Below are 25777 nucleotides of genomic sequence, written 5' to 3' on the forward strand. Positions count from 1 at the left end.
TTGCCACCCATTCAACTCCGTGCGGAGCAAGGGAAAATGCTAATCGTCTTCTTCTCCTTTCGGCTGCTCCCGTTAGGGGTCGCCACAGCGGATCAACCGTCTCCATTTCGCTCCATCCTCCACATCTTCCTTTGACACTCCAACCACCCGCATGTCCGCCCTCACCGTATCTATGAACCTCTTATTTGGCCTTCCTCTTCTCCTCCTGCCTGGCGGCTCCATCTTCAACATCCTTCTCCGGATATACTCCGCTTCCCTCCTGTGCACATGTCCAAACCATCTCAATCTCGCCTCTCTCACTTTGTCTCCAAACCGTCCTACCTGCGCTGTCCCTCTAATACACTCATTCCTTATCCTGTCCATCCTCGTCACTCCCAACAAGAATCGCAGCATCTTTAACTCTGCCAGCTCCAGCTCTGCTTCCTGTCTTTTTGTTAGCGCCACCGCCTCCAAACCATACAACATAGCTGGTCTCACTACCGTCTTATATACTTTCCCCTTCACTCTTGCAGCTACGCTTCTGTCACAAATCACTCCTGCAACTCTTCTCCACCCACTCCATCCTGCCTGCACTCTCTTTTTCACTTCTCTCCCACACTCTCCGTTACTTTAGACAGTTGATCCCAAGTATTTAAACCAATCCACCTTCCCCACCTCAACTCCCTGCAACCGCACCATACCACCACCCTCCCTCTCATTTACGCACATGTACTCCGTCTTACTCCTACTGACTATCATTCCCCTTCTCTCCAGTGCGTACCTCCACCTCTCAAGGCTCGATTCAGCCTGCTCCCTACTCTCCCTACAGATCATGATGTCATCCGCGAACATCATGGTCCATGGAGACTCCAGTCTGATCTCGTCCGTCAACCTGTCCATCACCATTGCAAACAGGAAAGGGCTCAGAGTCGATCCTTGGTGCAATCCCACTTTAACCTTAAACCGGTCCGTCATTCCTACCGCACACCTCACCGCTGTCACACTGTCCTCATACATATCCTGCACGATCCTCACATACTTCTCCACCACTCCCGACTTCCTCATACAATGCCACAACTCTTCTCTTGGCACCCTATCATAAGCTTTCTCTAAATCCACAAACACACAATGTAACTCCTTCTGGCCTTCCCTATACTTCTCCATCAACATTCTCAAAGCAAACATCGCATCAGTGATGCTCTTTCCTGGCATAAACCCATATTGCTGCTCACAGATCATCACCTCTCCTCTCAACCGAGCTTCCACTACTCTTTCCCACAACTTCATGGTGTGGCTTAACAACTTTATCCCTCTGTAATTTCCACAGCTCTGCACATCACCCTTATTCTTGAAAATCGGAACCAGTACACTTAATCTCAACTCCTCCGGCATCCTCTCACTTTCCAAGACTTTATTAAACAATCTGGTTAACAACCCCACTGCCATCTCTCCTAAGCACTTCCATGCCTCCACTGGTATGTCATCTGGGCCAACCGCCTTTCCACTTTTCATCTTCTTCATAGCAGTCCTCACTTCATCCTTACTGATCCACCCCACTTCCTGATTCACTATCTCCACCTCTTCCAACCTTCTCTCTCTCATTTTCTTCATTCATCAGCTCCTCAAAGTACTCCATCCACCTTCTCAACACACTCTCCTCGCTCATCAGCACATTCCCATCTGCGTCCTTTATCACCTGAACCTGCAGCACATCCTTCCCAGCTCGGTCCCTCTGTCTTGCCAATCGGTACAAATCCTTTTCCCCTTCCTTTGTATCCAACTTCTCATACAGCTCATCATATGCCTTTTCCTTGGCCTTTGCCACCTCTCTTTTTGCCTTTCGCCGCCACTCCTTGTACTCCTGCCTACTTTCTTCATCTCTCTGACTATCCCACTTCTTTTTCGCAAACCCCTTCTTCCTTATACTTTCTTGTACTTCCTCATTCCACCACCAAGTCTCCTTATCTTCCTTCCTCTGTCCAGATGTCACACCAAGTACCTTCCTAGCTATCTCCCTCACCACTTCTGCTGAAGTTCCCAATCATCCCACCCATCTTTACCACCATCCAACACCTGTCTCACCTGCTCCCTAAATTCCATGCAACAGTCTTCCTCCTTCAGCTTTCACCATCTGGTCCTTGGTTCAGCCCTCACTCTCTTCCTCAACCTCACCTCTAAAGTCATCCTACAGACCACCAATCGATGCTGTCGAGCGACACTCTCCCCTGCCACCACCTTACAGTCACTAATCTCTTTCAGGTTGCATTTCCTGCTTAAGATGTAATCCACCAGTGTGCACTTTCCTCCACTCTTGTATGTCACCCTGTGTTCTTCCTTCTTCTTGAAATACGTATTTACCACTACCATTTCCATTCTTTTTGCAAACTCAACCACCATTTGCCCTTACACATTTCTCTTGTTGAGACCGTACCTCCCCATCACCTCCTCATCCTCTTTATTCCCTTCCCCAACATGTCCATTGAAATCTGCTCCAATCACCACTCTTTCATCCTTGGATACACTCTCCACCACTTCATCTAACTCACTCCAGAAATATTCTTTATACTCCATCTCACACCCCATATGTGGGGCATATGCACTGATGACATTCATCATCACCCCTTCAATTTCCAACTTCACACTCATCACTCGGTCAGACACTCTCCTCACCTCCAATACCCTCTTGACATAATCTTCCTTCAGGATTACCCCGACACCATTTCTCCTCCCATCCACACCATGGTAGAACAGTTTGAAACCACCTCCAATGCTCCTCGCCTTACTCCCCATCCACTTGGTCTCTTGTACACACAGTATGTCCACCTTTCTTCTCTCCATCATATCAGCCAACTCTCGCGCTTTGCCAGTCATCGTCCCAACATTCAGAGATCCAACTCTCACCTCCACACTTCTACTGTTCCCCCTCGCCCACTGCCTCCGGACTCACCTTCCCCGTCTCCTTCTCCTCCTTCGCCCAGCAGTAGCACAATTTCCACTGGTACCCTGCTGACCACCGGTACCGGTGGCGGTCGTTGGTAACCCGGGCCTCGACCGATCCGGTATGGAAATTCGTTTTGTTGTCCGCATAATGATTTGGCATAGGTTTTTATGCCGGATGCCCTTCCTGACGCAACCCTGGTCACCTCTTAAGACACACAGGGATATGGTACACCTATTCTAACCGGGGCATACACCGGGCCCAGTACACTGGTACTCATTTCGTTGACCTCGGAAAGATGGCAGGCTGAGTCAACCCCCTGGTGTTATACGACTTGGTATGTATCTATATTTCAGTTCTCAGCCTGTTTACAGATATATATATATATATATATATATATATATATATATATATATATATATATATATATATATATATATATATATATATATATATATATATATATATATATATATATATATATATATATATATATATATATATATATATATATATATATATATATATATATATATATATATATATATATATATATCCTGGTGTTGGCGTCGTGGTTAGGATAGCGGCTTGGGATCCAAAAGGTCCTGAGTTCAAGCCCCGTTGGCCGCTTGAATTAATACAGACTAGGAGGTTGACTCAGCCTGTCATCCCTCTGAGGTCGACGAAATGAGTACCAGTGTACTGGGCCCGGTGTATGCCCCGGTTGGAATAGGTGTACCATATCCCTGTGTGTCGTAAGAGGCGACCAGGGTTGCGTCAGGAAGGGCATCCTGCATAAAACCTGTGCCAAATCATTCTGCGGATCATAACGGATGATCCGCTGTGGCGACCCTGAACGGGAGCAGCCGAAAGAAGTATATATATTTGTGTATGTGTATGTGTATGTGTATGTGTATGTGTATGTGTATGTGTATGTGTATGTGTATGTGTATGTGTATGTGTATGTGTATATGTATGTGTATGTGTATGTGTATGTGTATGTGTATGTGTATGTGTATGTGTATGTGTATGTGTATGTGTATGTGTATGTGTATGTGTATGTGTATGTGTATATGTATATATATATATATATATAACATGATGAAGGCGAATTGGACCACCCATCGATGTTGAGAAAATCAAAGATTGCTAAATAAATTAAATGAAAATTACTTTGTTCATTTTGCAGTCAATCAATTTAAAAAGAGTAAAAAATAACTAAAAACGGCTTCTTCTTCTTTTTACAGAGGTAACAGCTGTGAATTTGTAAAAAGGTGTGCAGCATCAATTATCCAGACGGCAAGATTTATAATGATAAAAATTGGTTATGAAATGAAGAAAATGACACAAAATAAAAACGGAGGTGGCTGCCAATGAAGAGCAGGGTCTTCATTTCTCAAAGTTGGACAGAGATAATAAAACAGGTGTTTCTGCACTTCATTGGCAAACTTTTCCTTTTTATCTTCATTTCAGCCATTGTTTTTATCCTCAAAAACACAGTTCTGTATGAAACTAGATGGTCCATTACAGTTAACACCTGCTAACCTAACTCCCTTTTATCCATTTACTCAGCAACCCTTCTCCCATTCCCCATTTACACATTTCCCACAAAGCCTTCATCCACTCCCACTTATTCTCCTTATCTCACGTTTTCCTTCTTGACACATTCACATACTTCCACTCAATCCAATCAGCCACTTCTCTCAACCCCTTCCATCCACTCCCACTTGTATCCCGTCTCTCGCTGTCTTTTCTACCTGTTCACCCCTGAGCACAAGCTGCAGTACTAAGCGAATTTGATTCAGCGGTACGGAGTCAAACAAATCAACAAACATCTCAAATGATCACGATTATATCTGACATCTATGGTTTTCATGTTGAGAATTGATGTATTTTATTACATTATGACTTGTAACACCCACTCTCACTCGAAACCGCACTACATGATGCACATTTCGATGGAGAATTTGCGTCGGCACTTAAGCTGAAACAAACAGGGTTCTGAATGTTTCTTTGACTGCCTAAAACCTTCCGAGGTTCACCGAGGGTAGAACCAGCAAGTTTCAACTCATTCCGTCCAGTACTTGAGGAGTACGTACAAGACAGACAGAGGTGACTCGCTTGACGACATATTTGATGCAATTTGACCGAAGGTGGATGGAGGTTATGTTTTCATCCCTGTCTGTCTGCCTGTCTCTGGTTGTGAATAAAATATCTCAAAAAGTTGTGTTTGGAATCGGACTAAATTTGGTGCAGAGCTTGGGTATGTGACACAGACAAAATGATTAGATTTGGTTGAAGATCCGAATCCGAGAATTTTTAGTGATTTTTTCACCATTGAGAGATGAGCTAAAAACACAATACAGCACGATATCTGAAAAAGTTAAGGATGGATGCAGATGAAATTTGGTGGATGGGTTGGATAGGTAACAAGAACAAGCCCAACAAATTTTAGTTCAGGTTCAGGCAAGCGCTCCACCGAGTGCCCTTCTCGTCTCCAGCTACATTACAAAATGCAAAGTTGTGAAAATCATCAAGGACAATAATATTCAATCAATAAATATTGCAGTACTCCATCTACATAGAAAACTTCACCAGGCATCTTTTTACACCATATGCTGCTCAACGTATCATAAAAAGGGCCATCGCTGTCTTCGCTTTCTTGTGGTAATAACTCAATCATTTGAATTTGTCGATGAGATCATATTTTCGTTCTCCTGACTTTGCATGATCCATATCGTTTCACAGCAATCCAATGTTATGGCACAGTGGATTTAAACTACGGTACATGAAGAATCAGAAAAACAACATAATTGGAGAGGTCATGGCTCACCTGCAGCGAACTTGGCAAAAGCATGAGGCAAATAACAAGATATGTGCACAGCATGCCCATGACTTCTTTCTAACTCTGTTGTGTTAGGTCGCTTTCGTTTTCCTCTGTTCTCTTTCGCCCTTTACTCCTCTGTCGGTCTCTGTCTGTGTCTATCTTTCTCTCTCTCTCGCTCTGTTTTCCCAACTCCATTGGACTTTTTATGAACTCGCTGTCCATTGCCTCGTGCTGGGCGGATTTCCCGAAGGGAGATGGTTATCGGGTTTTGCCATCTTCCTGCCGCCTGGAGCTTGTTCTGCTGACAATGTCCACCGAGCTTGGTTGCTACCACAAGGCTCACCATATTTGTGAACTTTTTTTCATGTATTGAGAACAATGATTGTTCCACTGCCATTTTCTAATCCTGTATGTTGTTCGCATTCAGGCTCGGTTATGAATTTGTTCGAAATTTGTTAGATTGGTGCTTTGCAGGAATGTTGTTGGTTTCATCAATAAGTGAGTGCATCGCCTCGAGGATGGAAGTTAAAATACGACCCTGTTGCGAGCATTTAAATCAGTGGACATTAAAGATCGCACCATGACTTTTATGAATAGAAGGTGAGGTAGGTGAGATATAACCAACACGTGACAAATTACAAATTCCTTCTCCAACCTCGAGACAAGTAAGCAGCCACTTGCTGCGAATGAGAGAAGAGGATAATTCAACATATTTTGAAATGGTAAACAATACACAGGGGTAACAATACATACTGTATGTATGCATAGATCACCATGTATGAAACCTCCTGTCTGTTACAGCACCAAGTTGGGGTACTCCATCCTCAAGCCTGCCGTCCTTCAGAGATGACATTAAGCTAGCTTACTCGACTTGCACTCGCTTGTGGACATTATGTATCCCATCATACATTTCGCAAGTTTTTGCATTGGGGTGTGGGATTTTTTTGGCTGTTTTTACCTTTTTCATTGGTCGCATATCGGTGCCCAACCCACAAGTTGCCCAGAGGCCACTAATGTGTAGATGAGTGTTACCTGTGCACTATACTAGTTGGGGCAAGCAGAATTACACCATTCCTGAAGGTCATTAATGAGCCCTCTGAGTATTTAGTGACTATCCAAAAACAACACCCAAATTCTCGATCCTGAAGCTATTTACGCAAGCTTCGCATCTAAATCCCTCAGAATGGTGTTTTTCGCTGGATTTGAACCTATATAGCTGGAGACCACTTCCTGTGCTATGTCAGACAACATCTGTTTAAATTTGTAAACACATACTTGCAAAACAAGGTTTAAAAAAAAACAAAAAAAAAAAAAACTGCAATTCAGTTTTTGGCACACAACAATGACCGCGATTATAATTGCTGTATTGTCTGAGCAGCAGCAGCAGCATGAATAGAATGTCCCTGCAGTAGTCTGAATAATTATAGCAACAATATGAATAAAATGCCCAAGCCAGTGAAACATTTGAGTAAAAAACAGTTTTGGTGTCAGATATTTGAGGAACGACAAAGCTGCCATAAGAGGTTCACCATGGAGCTATCAGTTGATTAGGAAGGATAGATATGCTGATGCTATGAGAAGGTGAGGAAGAGCTGGCTTTTTACATTACAAAGGAGGTGACTAACAGGGGATCACAGACATGTTTAGTGTGACGAAGGGTGTTGATAAAATAGATGTAGGTTGTTTTTTTTTGTTGTTTTTTTACCATAATAGAGAGAAAAAGGATGAAAAGGGGCATAACTTGACAGGGAATAAGAGGAGAGTTAGGGTAGTAGCAAGGCAGTGGTGTTTCACACAGAACAAGTAAGGTGGAGGGTAGTTGCAGTAGAGGAAAGTATATACATAAGTTTAACAAGAATGACCACACTGTGTTCACGACCTGCGACAAAAATCAGGTAAGGGGCCGATTGGGAAACCCACATTTAATGCATTATTCAAAGATTAACTCGACAAAAAAGTTCACCATTTACAGACATTATTCAACTCCGATTCCCACGTTGAGTTGTTTCTGCCGCCCAGTGTGTTCCAGTCCTGCCAGCACAACTCACACATGTTCACCTTGTCCTCCGAGGCTGTCAAACGATTGAGTCTTGCCGTGGTGTTCTCTCTCTTGTACGCTGTTTCGTCCAGGATGATTGAAGAGCTCAAAGGAATTCTTTCCCGATCCAAAATCTTAATGAGTTTTAAACAACCCGATTATAATCGGCTCCACGGGTTAGAAACCGCTCTGGACATTAAAACCTCATTTGCTCAGAGTTAAATCGAGCATGGGGACGATCAAACACACGTCTCATCACGTCACCTGTTTGACTCCTCACTCTCATGGGTAGATATAATAACGCAGAAAAATACTGTGCCTTCCAGAAAATGTGATTCGTGTCTTTTCTGGAAGTTTCTTCTGAGAACGTTCCAGCACCTTCACGAATCTCACCAGGCAGTTTACACTACAATACTGCCATCTGTAGTCAAAATTAGCTCATTACATCAAGTAGTTTATTATACAATTCACTGATGTGTGCAACAGCAAACTGAAAACATGTAACTGTCCATTTTACTCGGTCATGGATAGGCATTGACTAATGCTTTGTTCACAAATACGACAGCATCTAAAGGCCCAGTCACACCTTGACGTTTTAGCCAGCTTATGCCGATTTTTGGGAAATTTGTGTAAAACGCTGGTACACGTCGAATACGTTATGGGTCCGTTTTGTATATGTTATTCCACGCTGAAAAACACTGACATACGTCGTTGTACGCTGGCTTTAAACGTTGAACTTTTGGGTTTTCCACAAATTTTTGCATGCTTGAAATTTTACAACGTATGCCGGCGTACGACTCACACGTTCCGCTACGCTGGCCATAAGTTGTAGGCACGTTATGCGATCGTTGACACACGTTACTTGTAAGTTACTCATTAGTCGAAACACGTCGAGGTAATGTTTAGCGTACCCGAAACTTATTTCTAACCGATGAGTAACGTTTTGTAAGCACACTACACGAACGTTGTTCACACTTTGCAACACGTTACTTGAAAGTACTACTACAACTACTACTACTACCAACATCGACATCACTAAATTCTCACGAACTACTACTACTACTAATAACATCGACATTACTAAATTCTCTCGAACTACTGCTACTAGTACTACCACTAACATCGACATCACTAAATTCTCTCGAACTACTACTACTACTACTACTAATAACATCGACATCACTAAATTCTCTCGAACTACTACTATTACTAGTACTACTACTACTGCTACTGCAACTGCCACTGCTAGTGACATTGACATCTACTCAACATGGAGTCTGGAACACTGACGGGTTCCTCTTGTGAAGCCCATTTGTATATACCAATTCCCCTAAACGCTGCCAATACGCCATTATACGGTAGCTGTAAGTTAGAAACACGTTCAGTAAGTTGTGGTCGTCCGGAAGATGTCAATCAAATTCGACTGCATACGCCAATGTGCGTTTGAGATAAGTTACACATAGGTTCAAAGCACGCTACTCATAGGTTTAAAGCACGCTACTAATAGGTTCATAGCACGTTACTCGTAGATTAAACATTAAGTTTCGGGTATGCTAAACATTACCTCGACGTGTTTCGACTTATGAGTTACTTACAAGTAACGTGTGGCCGACGTGTGTAAACGATTGTGGAGCGTGCTCAGAACTTATGCCAGCGTATGCGGAACTTGTGAGCCATACGTCGAGTACGTCGTAAAATTTTCAGCATGCTGGAAATTTCATGACGTACTAGACGTACCACGTTATATGCCAGCGTACTCCATTGTTTTTCATCGTGCTCCTAACGTATACACAACTTACCCATACCGTATTCGACGTATCCCAGCATTTTAGACACATTTTTCATAGGTCGTCATACGCTGGCTAAATCATCAAGGTGTGACTGCGATGTTGACACTTCCAATTTTCAGGCGGTTATGAGTTAAATCTGCGAGCGGCAGGTTTTTAACAGAGAACGCCACGAGTTCGTCGGAGATACGTGCAGCGCGCTATGACTAAGTTAAACTGTCGTTGGGCATAGGTTGTGAACGCTGACAACAGGCTAAGCATTCGTTGGTATAAGTTATCTTTAACACAACGAAACGTTCTATGCCCGTTACTAATACGTTATGCATACGACTAACACGTTATGAATACGACCAAAACTTAAAAAAAAAACCGCAAAACTTCAGCGTACGCCAACGTTTTTCGTGCATTTTTATACGTTGCCATTCCTGGCTAAAACGTCAAGGTGTGACTGGGCCTTAACTTTTAACTGACTGATCCATGCGTGTTTGCATATTGTGCTGTGCTGATGAATACGAGTTTCCTTCCAAGAAACTTCAATGGAAGCCATTGGGCCCACCAAGACGTTCCGATTGAATATTGAGACGTTCTGATTCCTACAAGTGTTGGTCTTGAAATGCAACTGCCAACTTAATGAACACGAACCAATTACACCAACTTAACGAGCACGAACAAGGAGAGAATTAAAACCCCCTGAAGATTCCAACACACACAGTCATGCACACAGAAAGTGGGAATATTGAGAATGTGCAGCAGGAAAGAATGCTCCAGGTCATATGGGCAGCAACTCACACAGGATGACTTGCTGTGAGCTCACCAGCCACGTAACCAACAGGAGAGCTCTCTCCAACTGTCTATCCTGTTCTGCTGTGTTTCTCATCCCAGCTGTGAGAGCACGACCTCTTCTCCATTTTCCCCACCCCTAAGTGTAGAAGTCAGCCTTCCTCATCAATCACAGACTGCCCCGTGACCAACAACAGCGTCGTCCCAATCAGCGGTGCTAACCTTGAACTAATCGGTGCTGTGGATGTCGAGCAGTGCAGTCCAATTGCATGTTGTTTTGCTCACCGCCAATAAGAGGAGGTCGTGGGTGAGTGGAAAATCTTCCTCTTCCCCAAGGCAAGGGTGGAGGGTTGTGTAAAGGCACGCTGTGGTGTCAAATGTGAATCGCCCAAAGCGTTCCTCTCTCACTCGGCTCCCACACTGTTTTGACAGGAGAGAACGAAAGGACGTGACACATGAAACTTTCCTCGACACCAAATGATTCAACACCATCTCCTGGTGGTGCACAAAAACAGGATGACTTATCCATATCCACATGTCCTTAATACAAGGTCGAACAATGCGATAAGCTCTGCGAACATAAATGGGAGTCTATACAATAATTATAAGAGCTGATCCCCACAACAAATGTAAAAATAATCTCCTTCCCTTATCTGTCTCCCTACCCCTCGACTGGAATACATGATGGATCAGGATAAAATGGAACAAAAGGAACAGCACAAAGAGAGATGAATTTAATGTGGGTGGAGATGCCAATGACATGGAGGAGGGAAGAAAGACCAAAACAGACAAATATGTGAGAGAGACAGAGAGAGTGAGAGAGTGAGAGAGAGGGAAGCGAGAGGAGAGGATGGAGGGATTCCAGCAGATGTGACGGCCAGTTTCATGTCCATCTGAGAGATGGCACGCACATTGATGAATCATTCTGCCTGTGAAACACCAGGATGACAATTTATAGCTGGGTCAGGATTCAAACCCAGGAAAGACAGCTTAGAGTGAGCATTTGTACCTCTCACCTATCCTGCTGTGATTCATTGCATTGTAACTGAAAACATTTTTTACTCATTGTAATCATCCAATTTATCTTGCCTTCTTAATGCGAGAGATCTCCACACGGACAACCGAGCTGCGGTATCGTCATGGAATGGAAGCTTGTAGAGATCGTACCTTGAAGAGTGCTCCAAGCAAGCACTCCAACAACATGGTTGAAGAAACTTTTATAGACAAAACGTTTAATTATCATTTGTATTTATCTTTGCCGAAGTGACAGGTTGTATAATGATAGAAGATCGCACAGAACTAAGGGGAAAAAACATGGTGTGAAATAAAATTGGACCTTTTTAGCGAGCCAGCCACTGCCCGATGCACTGCAGAACAACGCGGGGCCAACACAGGCGATTAGTCCCTGAACTGTGTTCAAGTCGATCGATATATAGGATTCAGTGTCAGTGTGAATATTGTGGAGAGCTTGCCAGTGGCTTAAGCACCCAAAGAAGCACTCCAACAAAACAGTTGATAAGGAACGGCTGGCTTGGCAAGCGATTAGCGATCGCCGATCCGTCATACGAAACACCTTCCGGAAATGCCAGAAATGTGAAACTATGTCCGAATTGGACAAATTAACACTTGTTTTAGCAGTCAGAACTGCTGCCCACTTCAACTCTGGATTTTAGATTTTGAAATCGACTTGGTTTAAGAGATTCTAGAGATTATGGCATGTGCGGAAATTAAACAAAGCCGCAAACTCTGGTGTCTCTGGGCATTTATAAGCATTGCAATGCATCCAGCAATTCCTAAGTATGATGATCAGGCATTCGATGATAAAAGTGGGGAGGGGGGGGGGAACTTTATCGTTAAGAAATTGTTGAGCCTTGTTCCAAGCCAAGATGTTGTTGAGGAGGAGAAAAAAACAAAATGGTGGCTTAAGACGCTTGTGAGCTGTCAGCGGGCTGACCAAGATGGCGCATCACCATCTTGGTGAGGTTTATTTTGATTTGTCTTGATGAGCGCTCCCTAAATTATTTTCAAAACGAGTGTATAAATTAACCCAAACACCCAATTTTTATTCATGCACCACCTTGGAGTTCCATCTGTATGGATGTAAAGTTTGGGGCCTCTTGGTTTCATGGTTTTGGAGTAATGGAGGAGACAGACAGACAGACTGATATTTATTATTATAGATACAAATAAGCCGTACGCATGTTTTTGCTTCATGTATGTACACTGGATTATTTTTGTATTATTATTCTCAGCACTGAATGCCGTTCTTGGTGCATTCTCTTCCGTTCTTGAGTTATCTGTACCAAACCATCAAAAATCGAATGTTTGACATCACTGTGACCTTGACCTTTGACCGATTTTGACCAAAATCTAATCAGCACTAGCCATTCACCTTCTGAATCATGTGGTGTAATTTGACATTGGTAGCTTCTTCCGTTCTCGAGTTATCGTGCCTACAAACAAACAAACACACAAACAGATGACGGAAGTCATCAATGTACTTACGAAATCTTTAGATTTCGTAAGTAATAAGAATAAAAAGCGTCATAGGTCAGGGTCCGGTGTCCAATCAAAGCGGGGTTGCATCTTGGTACCTGGTCTTGGTTGCAGGGCGTCTTGGTACCCGGTCATCACTGCCAGCAATTATAAAGTGGCAGTTATAATTATGTCTCATTAATTACGTAACACACCAGTACACAAATGCCATACAAAATACACCCACCAAAACTACATGAACACCATGCAAAATACACCACACAAAACAAGTCCTGATGTGGGTCTGTAATCTCTGATTGCTCTCTTTCTTGTTTTTATTGCATGTGTTTTGAAGTAGAAATTACAGCAGAAGGGGAAGACCCATTAATATCATTCAGGATGATCTATGACAAGAGAAGTGAATGACTCCACAAGCATTGGACTAGCATCAGACCAGATTGGGCAGGCAGATTATCCAATGCTGATGTCATTAATGAGCCAGCAGGGTTCTTTGCCAACAATCAAATAAGCAGTCATAGACTGGCACTTACGAAATCGTCAACTTGACCTCTGACCTTGTCTAATAAAAGCTCTCAAGAGAAGGTTCGCGACGCAAACCAGAAGTTTCTACGATGATTCTGTACCAAACCATCAAAAATCGTAATGTCGACCGAAGCAAAAATCCCCATTTCTCCACGCAATTATTTAATATTATTTTATCAAAGTCTCAAAACCGTAATATTCGGCCATCCACCAACAATCTTTACATAATCCGACGGCTTAGCGAGTCAGGCATGCGAAGATAACCTTTATTGGGATAAAAAATTACTTTTAAACACCATCTTTATCGAAAACACCGTCAGCGTGCACACGGAAAACCTTTACGTGACTCAACGACGCGTCTGCGAGAGCGTGCTGCACCACGTGACGAGCCGTGACGCGGCGAGTGAAATATTTTTTATACAATCTTAAAACGTCTCCAAAACATCCGATTTTTACCAGAATTTCGACAACCGAGTGTTAAGCCTTAGCGATCGCAAAAACCGAAGACAAAATTAAAATCGAAGTTAAAACGAACTCATAACGTCGACCGAAGCAAAAATACTCTTTCTCCACATTAATTTATGGAATTATGTTTGACCTCACTGTGACCTTGACCTTTGACAGATTTTGACCAAAATCTAATCAGCGCTAGCCATCACCCTCCTGCATCACCTGGTGTAATTTGACATTGGTCGTTTCTTCCGTTCTCGAGTTATCGTGCCTACAAACAAACACACACAAACAAACAAACAAACACACAAACAGATGACGGAAGCCTTCAATATACTTAAGAAATCTTTAGATTTCGTAAGTAACAAATGGACCCAAATGTAATACCCTCTCCTTGGGCAAGGGTAAAAATACTGAGATGGAAAATTGACTGGCCTGAGATGGAATCACATATTTCAGACAAGAGAACATGTTTCCTTCACTCTCTTCCCCTAAATGCTGAGCAAACAAGAATGACTGCACTGTGACAATAACCTGCGACAAAATCTGGTAACGGGCCAATTGGGAAACACATTCAATGCGCTATTAAAAGGTTAATTTGACGCCTCTCATCCACGTCAGCCTCTGCCATGATTTCATCAGAACGAGCCGATTCGTCACACGGTCATGGATGTTTAACCCCAATATGAGGCCATTCAAAAATTACATAACCTTATCTTTTCAGGAGGCGCGTATGGGCTTGATTAAAGCTCACGTCATTTTTATTCAACAAATGATTAGATTTTTGGGGGTCTGTCACTTTGATTAACCCTCAACCTTAACAAAGCCAATGGAAATCTGACACAACAAAGCCGGGCAGTGTATAATCAGCAGAGACCTCCATGCCTAATGGGTTCAGCCCACCAGAAAGTCAGAATGGCGGCCATATCATTTTGTCTGGGTGCTAGGGTGGGTTGAGTCAAGCACCAAATGTGGGTGTGTACTTGGATTAAGAAAACCTGCAATCTGTTCAAGGATCGCTTCCAGTTTGGCAGCTGTCCGACCAATGGGTGCACACTTCAAAAATCGACCTTCAACAAGAACCACAACAACAACAATAACAACAACGCCAAGATCTTGTAGACTTGGGACAACTTAGTCATTATTATCCTGTTTTTATTCCAATTCTGTTTTTACTCCTGGATCCTATGGAATATAAAGCGTTCAAAATTATTGCAATCTCCCGTGATGAAACCGAGGCACAAGATCTGTTGCTCACATCACAGACAGGCCGGTGGTCTCTGTTTTCTACCATGTCGTCTCCAATATTGCACCCTCTGCTCTATCAGTCTGCTAACCCTCCCATGCAATTGCAGGCTGTATGCTGTATGCTTTCATTCAGTAACCTCTTCCTGGTTAAACTTCCAAGATCCAGGCTGACTGCAACCTCAACTATTATATTCCTCACTTTTCCCATCTATGTGACCACATTCCAGAGGCCATTCTGTCTCACCCTTCCCTCCAGGATTTCAAGCAGTCGGTGCATCGTCATTTTTTGTCATCCTTAATTCTGACCCATGATCTTTACTACCCCCATTAACCTTCCCTAACAAACAATTTAGCTGCTCTTTCAATCTTTTTCACCCCTCCACCTCCACCCCCCTTTTCCTGTTCAGTTATCCCATTGATGTTTGTCCCACTGTCAGTTCTACCTTGCTCTTCCATGAGCCTCACTCTGATGAAAGAAAAAACAAAGAAACTGATAAACCAACCACCCTTCAAACAAGCATTACAATCATAAAGGCATATCAATTGACTGGCATTGCGTATTTGACCGATTGGGGCTGACAGAACAGCAAAGGGTGAGTATACTCGATTTTGAGCTGTCAAATCTGGGTTTAATTCACTCGGCCAACTATAAATTGCTATTACATCACCTCATAGGGAGGGTGTTACATCAGTGAGTACACCGTCGACCAGATGGGACGCTAATGCGGGTTACCATCTGTCGGCATCTGCAACAGCTATTTTGACATAAAGGTACCACGGCACATTTTGCAAGAGTACGCCATGGTGGGTTAAATTTCAAAACTTTGATCCTGAATACCACTGGGAAAGTAAAGACAAACCACTCAAGGTAATGCATGTCACAAAACCGTGCACAGATGATCACTCTCAGGAGGAACACCGACAGCGGACGATTTGACCTACTCGGGGACGATTCGAATATTTACATGATTACGATACCTCTCACATTGATAAATGTATTCCTCAACACATTTAGCTGGTCGAATTGTTATAAAAGTCAAAAAGTAGACATTGGATAAAAAAAGAAACAAAAAAAATATCTGCATTGGACACGAGGTGGCGCCAAAGGATCAGTCATCCTTCCCATGAGTGACTACCTTGTGGTTGCCCTACTCATTACCCCTTAAATGAGTTTTTTGTCCATCAACCCAGGTGACGATAGTATACAACAGCACAGTATTCGACAGCGAGAGTCTAACAAGAGCGGTGAACTCGTATTTTCGGGATAAATCACCCACATTTTCGTGTTACTTCTTATTAAACCAAACAACCTCATTCCTTTGTGAACCTGCTGTTCTGCGTGTTGAAAAATAATTTAAAAAAAGACTTTCATTCAATTCATATTGATGATCAGAAATGTTGCTGCAGAGATGTTGACATGATCTTACCTTTGGACTCAGTATATGTAAATGTCATTTGCTTGCCCAGTAACAAGATTGTTCATATTCATATCCTCTTGAAGCTTTTTGTCCTCATCTTCCTCTGCTTTGATTATAATGAAAAGAAAAAAAATAATAATAACAACAACAAAACCTCATGACATCGGCAAATATTGGAACCATAATAAATTTGCACATCTGGCGAGTCATTTATATACATAAGAGTGTCTGAGCCAAGAAAGCTGTCCTGGGAAACATCACTGGCCACCGAAGCCCACCGAGGAACACTCACTCACAGTTCAATGTCACCTGCATCTGTCTTCTATCTAAAAGCAAGTTCGACAACCGTTTCTCCCTCTTTGCTGCTTACAATTGTGATTCAAATGTTGTGATATAAATTTTTTCTGTTCTATCGACGTACCCAAGTCACGTGAAAGTGACGTTACTGTAGCACAGCAAACGTGACACATAATTCCTTTGATGGATCAGACAAGGTGTGGAATTTTGAGGCAAAGACCACATCATCGAATATCCCAGTGTCCAAAGAGTAAATATAGCAAGAATTTTGGGAAAGGAATATTAAAACTTTTTTAAGGGCTGCTAAGCCACTCAATCAAGTGATTGATTCCACCATCGAGTGTGAAATAAATTCTGGGGAGAAAGAAGCACCACAAAACATTATCAAACACAACAACTTTTGCAAAAGGAGGAGGGAGGGCTTAATCAGTCAGAATAATGAAAAGAACCAGCCAAAGAAGGATAAAATGGGAACGGGAAAAAAGAATGATTAGTTTTTCATAACCTTATTCATTCAAAACAAGTAGAAAGTATCTCAAAATACAAAGCCCGTCCACTCCCGCTTTGTTTTTGAATGAAATTTGATGAAAACAACAGCTTCAATTTTTTTTTTTAATGTACTAATTGGTGTTCTACATATTATCATAATAAAGGATTGTTGAAAATTTGTTGACAAAATCTCAGATGGTAAACTATCTGAAAATGCAAATGGACAAAATAAAGAAATACGGAAGCGACTCCCGGCCGTCTCATGCTGATGCACGGTGGACCAGCTAATCAGGGTTATTTTTACTTACTGTGACAATTTGCCCTTTGGTCCAGCTGGCAAGTTGCCCATGCAAGCACGGGATTCTGAAGGGGGTAGGGATGAAGACGGCAAAATGCAAATGGCGTCTTTGTCATCGAGCTGGCAAGCTGGGAGCAACAATTCACATTTATCACCACATCTGATGCAATTTAAATGCTCTAATGGTGGCAAGGTGCCCCATTTGAAACTGTTATGTTTTATACATGTAGCTTTTTGATGCCGAGGGTCCATAGGAATATGGAAAGTTTTTTTTTAAGGGGTGCTGTATTGGTGTCAAAACCAGTGACCAATTGCAAATTCATAGTAGGATTACCAATTATTTCCACATACTGGCACACACACACACACACACACACACACACACACACACACACACACACACACACACACACACACACACACACACACACACACACACACACACACACACACACTCCTGCTGCCTGGCAGACGGGCTAATAAAGTTGATAAATTCTACCAAACAGTGGATTTTCAACACAAAAGACATTTCAACTCGGGAAATAAGGTTGCATCTAACAAGCCACATTTACACTAAGGGCATCGATCTTTAACATCCACTATCGGAAGCGATGCCCAATGCATTACAATGAGGATAAAAAAAATAAGCATGCAGCAACACAATACCAAACACTAGCAAGGAGATTAAATAATGAAAATCCAAAACTTCCTTGATCGTATTCCAATGAAAGGAAACTATAATCACTGTAAAGGGGGAAATCTTGAGGACAGATGGGTTAGGAACAATGGAGAGAATCCAAAGAAACCATGTCTTCCCCATTGCATAATGCATTTGGCATTGTTTGTGGAGAGTTGATGTTGTAAAATGGATGTCTCCACCCCCGACTGGTAAATGGAGCTCATTAGATGCCCTATTTCCTTCCAAATTAAACTGCATGTGCTTTGTGCCCAACGGTGTGCAAGTTGTGAGGTTGTAATCACAACATTGTAAACAAATTTTGGTAAAATGCGAATATCGCCATCAAGCTTATGTTACCAGAATCACCAAACACTCGACCAAGTGATGTCCATGTCGGTGTTGGCTTAGAAACACTGTCAGATCGAAGAACCGAGAATGGTTTCAGAATGAAGTCAGGCCTGTGCTCCAGAGTAACTCAACAACTCCAGCATCATTGGATCCCATTCATAGCGGTCTCTGCTGAAGTGCGTGCAACTCGAGCAACATTTGTGGTGTGACCTCACATTCACATTGTGTTAACTTGCGGCAGTGATGTGTCCACACTCGCTACCGAGCACTATGGCTATCCCACAGAAATATAACTTCGTCCATAATCCTTTCTCAAGTGGCTGTGACTATCAAAGGCAGAACATATAAATAATCATGTTCCATAACAAAACACGACTCGGTGGTGTCATGGTTTGAGTGTCTGCTCGGTCGGTGGTGCAAACCCCAGCCGAGTCATACCAAGGATGCAAAAATGGCACGTGCTGCTTCCTTGCTTGACATTCAGCCTTTTAAATGATAAGAGCACAGACGATCCCCATAGGTTAGCTTCCATGGGAAGGAGGAAACTTTTCCAAAGGAAATGCTCTGCTGAGTGCATTGAGAAACGTGGTTTCATTGTTGTTGCATCGCTGGTACCCAAAGTGCCCCGGCATTTCCCCAAAGCTCAGAAGCTTTATTGTGTCTCGTATATTCAGCTGTATGTATGTGGGTGTGTGTGACCATTCTACCATGAGCCTTAGATCCTGCAAAAAAAAGTGATGGAACAGTTAACCTATGCTACTTCTGCATTGAGCCAAGCCAGACGTGCCAAGAAGTGGTGACTGAAGTCCTACGATGACATTGCAACCTGTTCAAAGATGGGTTCCGGGTCATGAATACACATTTTCAGATTGCGGAGACTTTGACCACCACTTCCCACCATCAATAACGCTTCAATGATTTTAACGACACAGTCAAATATATTCCTCACCTTAAAGACAAAAATAAACTGCAAAACAATGTTGAGAGAATTAATTGAATCAGAGTGTTTATTATCATGCATCTTTTTTCCCCTCCCTAAATCAAAACTTATGCCTGCAAATTATTTGTATGTTAATTTCATTAATTATGTCATATTTTACAAAACCAGACCAAAATCCACAATTTTACATAGCACAAATAAATTGATGGACATTTACCCCCTTTCCCCACGAAAAAAAATTCCAGCTACTTCAGATAAATTAGAAAATATATGTAAGTACTTCCGACACATCTTAATTGCATTTACATTCTTAAAGCATCATTGTTGTTATTATTTAATCTTTTTTTCAAAAGAAAAAGCAGCAGTTGGTTTCTGAAAGGTTCTGTGGAAACTCTTTATATTATGAAAACTTGCTTTCGATCTACTCATTTCCATTGCTGTGCCACTGAAGCTGCAAATTATGAGGCCAAGTGGTCTTGGTTGAAACTGTGAATACCATTAAATCCAACAGGTGTTGAGTTCATACCCTCCACTGCCATTACAGCAAAAACTCCCATGGATTGTCTAAAGTGTACGATTGTGAAAACAATGTGCAATTAACGCCTGTGGAAGAACATGGTAAGGTGAGTGGTATAGCGGTGAGGGGGTAGGGACTCCACAAAGGGATATAATCCATCGGTTTTGATGCTGTAAACTAAGTGCATTTTGTGCGGTTTCATTGCAGGAAAATAACAATGGATTCTTGCAGAAAATTGCCTTGTCGCCATCATGCAAGGTCCGGCAGGATGTAAGAGACTGCGGCTGCTGTTTTGTCGGAGCAAGATCAAACAAAAGGCCAGGAAACCAGGGCGTGAGGGCCAATAGTGGGCAGTAAGCAGTTTTCCCTCCACCGTCAGCAACCTCCAGGTTGTTTTGTGGCTCCATCTGCCTTTGCGTTTCCCTAAACCAAACAGCGTGGATGGAGTTTGATTAGCACAGACTGTGACCTGTGAACAACCATGTAAACATGCAGGAAAATTCCAATTGATAACAACTCTTGTAAGTAATGGCATAAGCAAAAGTGTGTTCACACGTTCCTTGCTACAAACAGGCAATTAAGAAGGAAGGCACTTTTTGAAAGTGAAAACAAGTACTCGAGATAACACAGTTTGTTTACAAGACTCACATAATAGTAATAATCTGCAGCGGTTCAGACTCAAATTTAACCCCTTTACTGATATTGTGAATGACATTTCACTGAACAATGCAAAATTGGAGAGGCTTCAAATAGATGTGATACAAATGCAATTATGACGAGAAGATATCTCAAAATGGAAAGTCCATCTGCATTGTATTCAAACTAAACAAAAGCTTTAAAAAAATTGATAATAATAATAATAATAATAATAAATTAAAAACAAAGTAAAAATGTATTAATTGGTGTTCCCCATATCTTATGGGGAGAAACCGTATAATATAGAAACCGTGGATGTCACCTAAACTCCAAAATTGACATTTAACAATTATTGCGCCTACATAGTGGTTCAAAAACCAGGTGAATACCTCTGGTTCCAACCCCAATACTGGCCTTAAGTGGCCACCCAAAGCCAGCAGATGAGCATGTACTTTGGCCTTCCTCTAGTGCACATACAGTAATCCCCCGTTTCTCGCGGGGGTTACGTTCCAAACATTCCCGCGCTAAGTGAAAATCCGCGATGAATGGACGCCTCCCCCCCAAAAAATCGACTCGTCTGGTCTGGTCGGTTTGGGAGTAATCGGGTTTGAGTTGCCTGAGATCGACTCGTCTGGTCTGGTCGGTTTGGCAGTGATTGGGTTTGAGGTGCTGGAGATCGACTCGTCTGGTCTGGTCGGTTTTGAGGTGCTGGGTACGAGCAGTGCTCGTCCAACGGCGACAAACCTTTTTCCTTCCCGAAGCATATCGAGCACCTTAACCTTCTCCTGGAGCGTCAGGACTTTCCTCTGGCGCTTCGGTTCCTTGCCAGAAGCCTTCGAAGGTGCAGGGCGTTTGGGCGGCATCGTGAGGCTTGGAGAAAAAACGTAGAAAATATTCGAAGTTCACAAGCGAAACTTTGTCTCGTGCGTTGAGTGACTGGTCGAGCACCACACGTTATAATTTATTGCTTAAATAATTTATATTTTATATATTATTACCGCGATGTACCGGGGGAATCCGCAGAAAAAATTAGTTACGTTCCAAGGGAAAACCCGCGATGAACCGGGGGAGCAATAGGTGAACATGTTTTTTTTCACAAGATCAAGGCTTATGGAAGACCGATGTGATGAAGGGTATGAATTAACACAGTGGGGAAGCAAGGCAACAGTCAGACACGATAAAGCAAGGGAATTAATGAACACAAAAATAATAGAGGAGGGAAGGCAACACAGTAACCTGCAAGCAAGATGGTTGGGTTAGGAAGGGCTAATGGGGGTAATAAAGATTGTGGTTAAGAATGACATGAGATGCTGGTGCACCACCTGCTTGAATCTCTGGAGGGAAGAGTAGGATTGAAAGGCCTTGGCAAGGCAGTCCCACAGACAGGAAAACCATTTACATGAACCATCCCACAAAACTGATTGAAAAGAAAAACTCAAATACACAGTCATGTACCGCAACCATTAAATGAAAAAAAAAAAAAAACCACAAGGAACTGATGTAACACTTTCACAGATAAATGTTGGATTTCAACAGCACCACAACTTAGAGAAGCTTTACCCACTTAAACCTGTCGCACACTTATACAAGCAAAATGATTATCAAAATCACATGCTTGGGTCGGCTGAATGAGTGTGCACAAAGATGTAGGTGCACAGCGAAGGTAAATTTGGTTTATTGGAGAAACCTGCAAGACAATTATGAACTTTTTTTAGTTGCTGATTTTGAAGGTGTTTTATTTTTTTTTGCTTGCAACAATCTAGGTTCGTGGAAGAGTGAGATGATAGAGGGAAGGAAAGGTCAGCAGGGTTTCCACACCACAGTGCGATGGTGGGGAAACTACTACCACTATTAATCCACATTCCCAGCGAAGAGGTGTAGCAACCCCCTTTAGGGTTGACCGTGATGAATCAACCTGCCTGTGAAACACCAGGATGACAGTTTATAGCTGGGCCCAGATTCAAACCCAGGCTATACAGCTTGGAAGTGAGTGTGTATCTCAGTGGGTAAACAGACAGACACAAGCAAGGGAATGGATGAACAAGAAAAAAATAAATAAAAGGAGAGCAGAGAGAGAAACATCAGAACCTGCAATGAAACTTGAGTAACTGGGGGTGTATTTGGCTTGTGCCAAGCTTGCCAGACTAACAATACTTCAACACCTCATAGAAACTAGAATGGCACTCGTAAATCAGTCTCACCTCGCGCTCTCATTCTGAACAAAAATACCATCGTTAATGGAACACACTGTGACTATGGCCCACTGCTACTGTGGCCCATGCACCCGTATCACCTGTGCACCCAATTATATCACATACATTGCAATTATCCGAGCTTTATTGTCGTTATCCGTAGCTTTATTGATTTCTGTGGAACCGTCTTGCCAATTGATTATTAGGATACTTAACGACCACTTTTGTGCACATTAAGGCTAAATTGCGTCAATGAAGATGAATATGAAAAAAATATTCAAACTATATTCCCCAAGGCTAGCTGATCATGTGTATGAAGTTTCACATCAATCTGTTTAACAGTTTTGGAGAAGATTTTTTACTTTTTTTTTTTTTAAATCCAATATTGCCGCCAGACCACGTGATGAATTTCAATTCTTCCCTTACATCAGTTCGTATATCAGATATATGAAGTTTCAGATATTTCGGATAAGGATTTCTATTCAACCAATTATAGCTGGAATACCACTTCACCAATGATGTCATTGTTATTACCCTATAATACCCCATGGGGAGTTTATGACATATGCCATGTTTCAATTCTTTTCATCGAGCGGTTTCAGAGATGTCCAATTTTATTCCTTTAATCCAATATGGCTGCCATACCATGTGACCTTTGACGTCAGGGCCATCAATGAAGTCCTATGACGTCAGGCATTGGTGAGTCCCTCCTATGTTTAAAGTTTCGCATCGATCGGACAAGCGGTTGCAGATAAATATTTTTAAAGCGAAAATTTAGAGATGGGGACACACACAGATACACAGACAGACACGGCCATTATAATAGTCTCACAATCCCTTCGGGGAGAGAATAATGTGGTGTCCCATGGTATAAGTAATAATTTACGAACAATCTACATTCCAGTGCAAGAGTATTCAGAAGTTGTGGTTAAATATTGAATGGGATCACAAAACCATTTGTAAACAATATGCTGTGTGGCTTTTTTGAATATAAAAATGTCTAACATGGCCTTCCTATAAAAGGGTCGTAAGATGGAAGATTGAATGCGGTGGTTGAGAAATATAATTAAGTGTCAATACAATCCTTGCGTGTTGTTGGTTGCACACCTGGGTGCGAGAAAAAGAGGCATTATGGCTTTGCCAAACAGAAAATTGCATCTTAAACTTCCTCTTGGATGGAGATCCTTTGTGACACCACAGCTGTAACTGACATTTTGAGGACATTTATTTACTTATTTTTACATGATTGAGCTTCATGGAAGAGCAAGGTGATAAAGACTTTGACTAGATGGTGGGGCAACACTTGGACACAAGCAAGGGTATGAATGAATAAGAGAGGAGAGAGGGGAGTGGAGGAGTAGCAACCTGCAAAGAAGGGTTCATGGGGATACTAAATATTGTGGGCAAGGATGAGGGATGACATATTATGGAGGTGCACTACCTGCTTGAAGCCCAGGAGGGAAGAGTACGATAGAACAGCTTCAGCAAAACGGTTCCATTGATGGGAGAGATGAGGAACAAAATAGCTGAGGTGTGTAGTCAGCATAGATAGAGGTGGAGAACAAAAGATTCTTAATAATGTGACATTTTCATTCCCATAATACTGCAAGTGCATCGCCACAATTGCTGCATAACTGCTTCCTTTGTTTCAGAACGTCTCGAAATAAAGGAACGTTTCACAATTTTTATAGGATACAGTTTTGTAACTCTAATAAAATAAAAATGCCACAACCTTTGGCGTAACCCTCAAAATCAAAGGGATGCTAATTTGAGATCCATAAGTAATATCAAATAACTAGCAGAGTCGACCTGTTGCTTCCCTGACGGACCAATAAGTCATCCTGCTTGCCAAAAAATTTGGGTGAAAAGGAAAGAAAGACAAATTTACCTGTGCAGAGAGTGCTTGCTTTAACCCCCCCACCCCACAATGCCCACCCCACCCCCCACAATAGTCTCTTCCTGTTCTGATCCCCCCCCCTTTCGGCCTGATTTCTCTTCCCACTATAAATGTTTCACACATGATGACAGGCTTTGACAGGCCCCTCTGTTTTGGAGGGGTGAGAAAAGAAGGAGAAATTTACCTGTGCAAAGAATGCTTTCACCTCAGCGTTGCCCAGGTAAAAAACAGAAAATTGTAATACCCTTTGCCGCCACCACCAGGCGGCGCTACACGGTACACATTTACATGGAGAATTTACGCCCCCCCTCCCCCCCCCAACCCACAACTCCACGTGAGGCTGTAGCAACATAGTTGATGTTCGCCCCTACACAAAGTTGTATTTGTACTCTGAGTTTGGAGTTTGTCACTTAAAATATGTGATTGTGCATAAGGAACAAAGCTACAGAGAGAGAGAGAGAGAGAGAGAGAGAGAGAGAGAGAGAGAGAGAGAGAGAGAGAATGGTGTGTGTGCGTGTGTGCGTGTGTATGTGTGCGTGCGTGTGCGTGTGTGTGTGTGTGTGTGTATATATTAGGGTGGTCCAAAAAAGTAGAAAAAAAAAAGAATGTTGCTCCACGAAGTGGAGCAGCAAGGGCCAGAAAAGAGGCTTTAGTGAGATACCCACACCAGAAGTACCACATTTTCTAATGTGGTTATTATTGACCACCTACTATGACTGTGCATGAAAACCAATGATGCCAGTCTGGGAAATGGTGGCATTCTGAGAAATATGTCAGTTAAGGTCGTTGACCCCTGAATTTGGCAATATTTACCAAAACTGCTATAGTTTATATAATTTTTCATGTTACAATACCTTGATATACATCAAACTGATCCTAAGACAATAGGCTATAACATGCAATAACAAAAAACATGTGGCTGATAATTGTAAGTGCAGAACCAATTTTATTACAAATTTTGCCCCCAAAATCCAAATTTTCGCATTTTTCAAATACTTTTA

General features: G+C 42.3%; 2 protein-coding genes across 7 annotated transcripts in view; both read right to left on the reverse strand.

The window, feature by feature from the left end:
• Positions 1-5955, reverse strand: part of STAB2 (stabilin 2) — a 426796-nt gene extending 420841 nt beyond the window's left edge. The window contains exon 1 of the mRNA XM_085899123.1: positions 5751-5955. Within this exon, the coding sequence (XP_085755249.1) occupies positions 5751-5810 (60 nt within the window). The 5' untranslated portion in view covers positions 5811-5955. The remainder of the gene's footprint in view (positions 1-5750) is intronic.
• A 13628-nt stretch (positions 5956-19583) lies between these two features.
• LOC147018988 (nischarin-like) overlaps positions 19584-25777 on the reverse strand; it is an 84683-nt gene continuing 78489 nt past the window's right edge. For all 6 annotated transcript variants that reach the window (XM_085899134.1, XM_085899132.1, XM_085899131.1 and 3 more), the window contains one exon: positions 19584-20474. In XM_085899134.1, the coding sequence (XP_085755260.1) occupies positions 20427-20474 (48 nt within the window). In that variant the 3' untranslated portion in view covers positions 19584-20426. The remainder of the gene's footprint in view (positions 20475-25777) is intronic.

The sequence above is a fragment of the Eptatretus burgeri genome, chromosome 10 (genome assembly GCF_056783735.1).
Source record: "Eptatretus burgeri isolate ZD-2024b chromosome 10, Ebu_testis_v1, whole genome shotgun sequence".
Taxonomy (NCBI): Eukaryota; Metazoa; Chordata; class Myxini; order Myxiniformes; family Myxinidae; genus Eptatretus; species Eptatretus burgeri.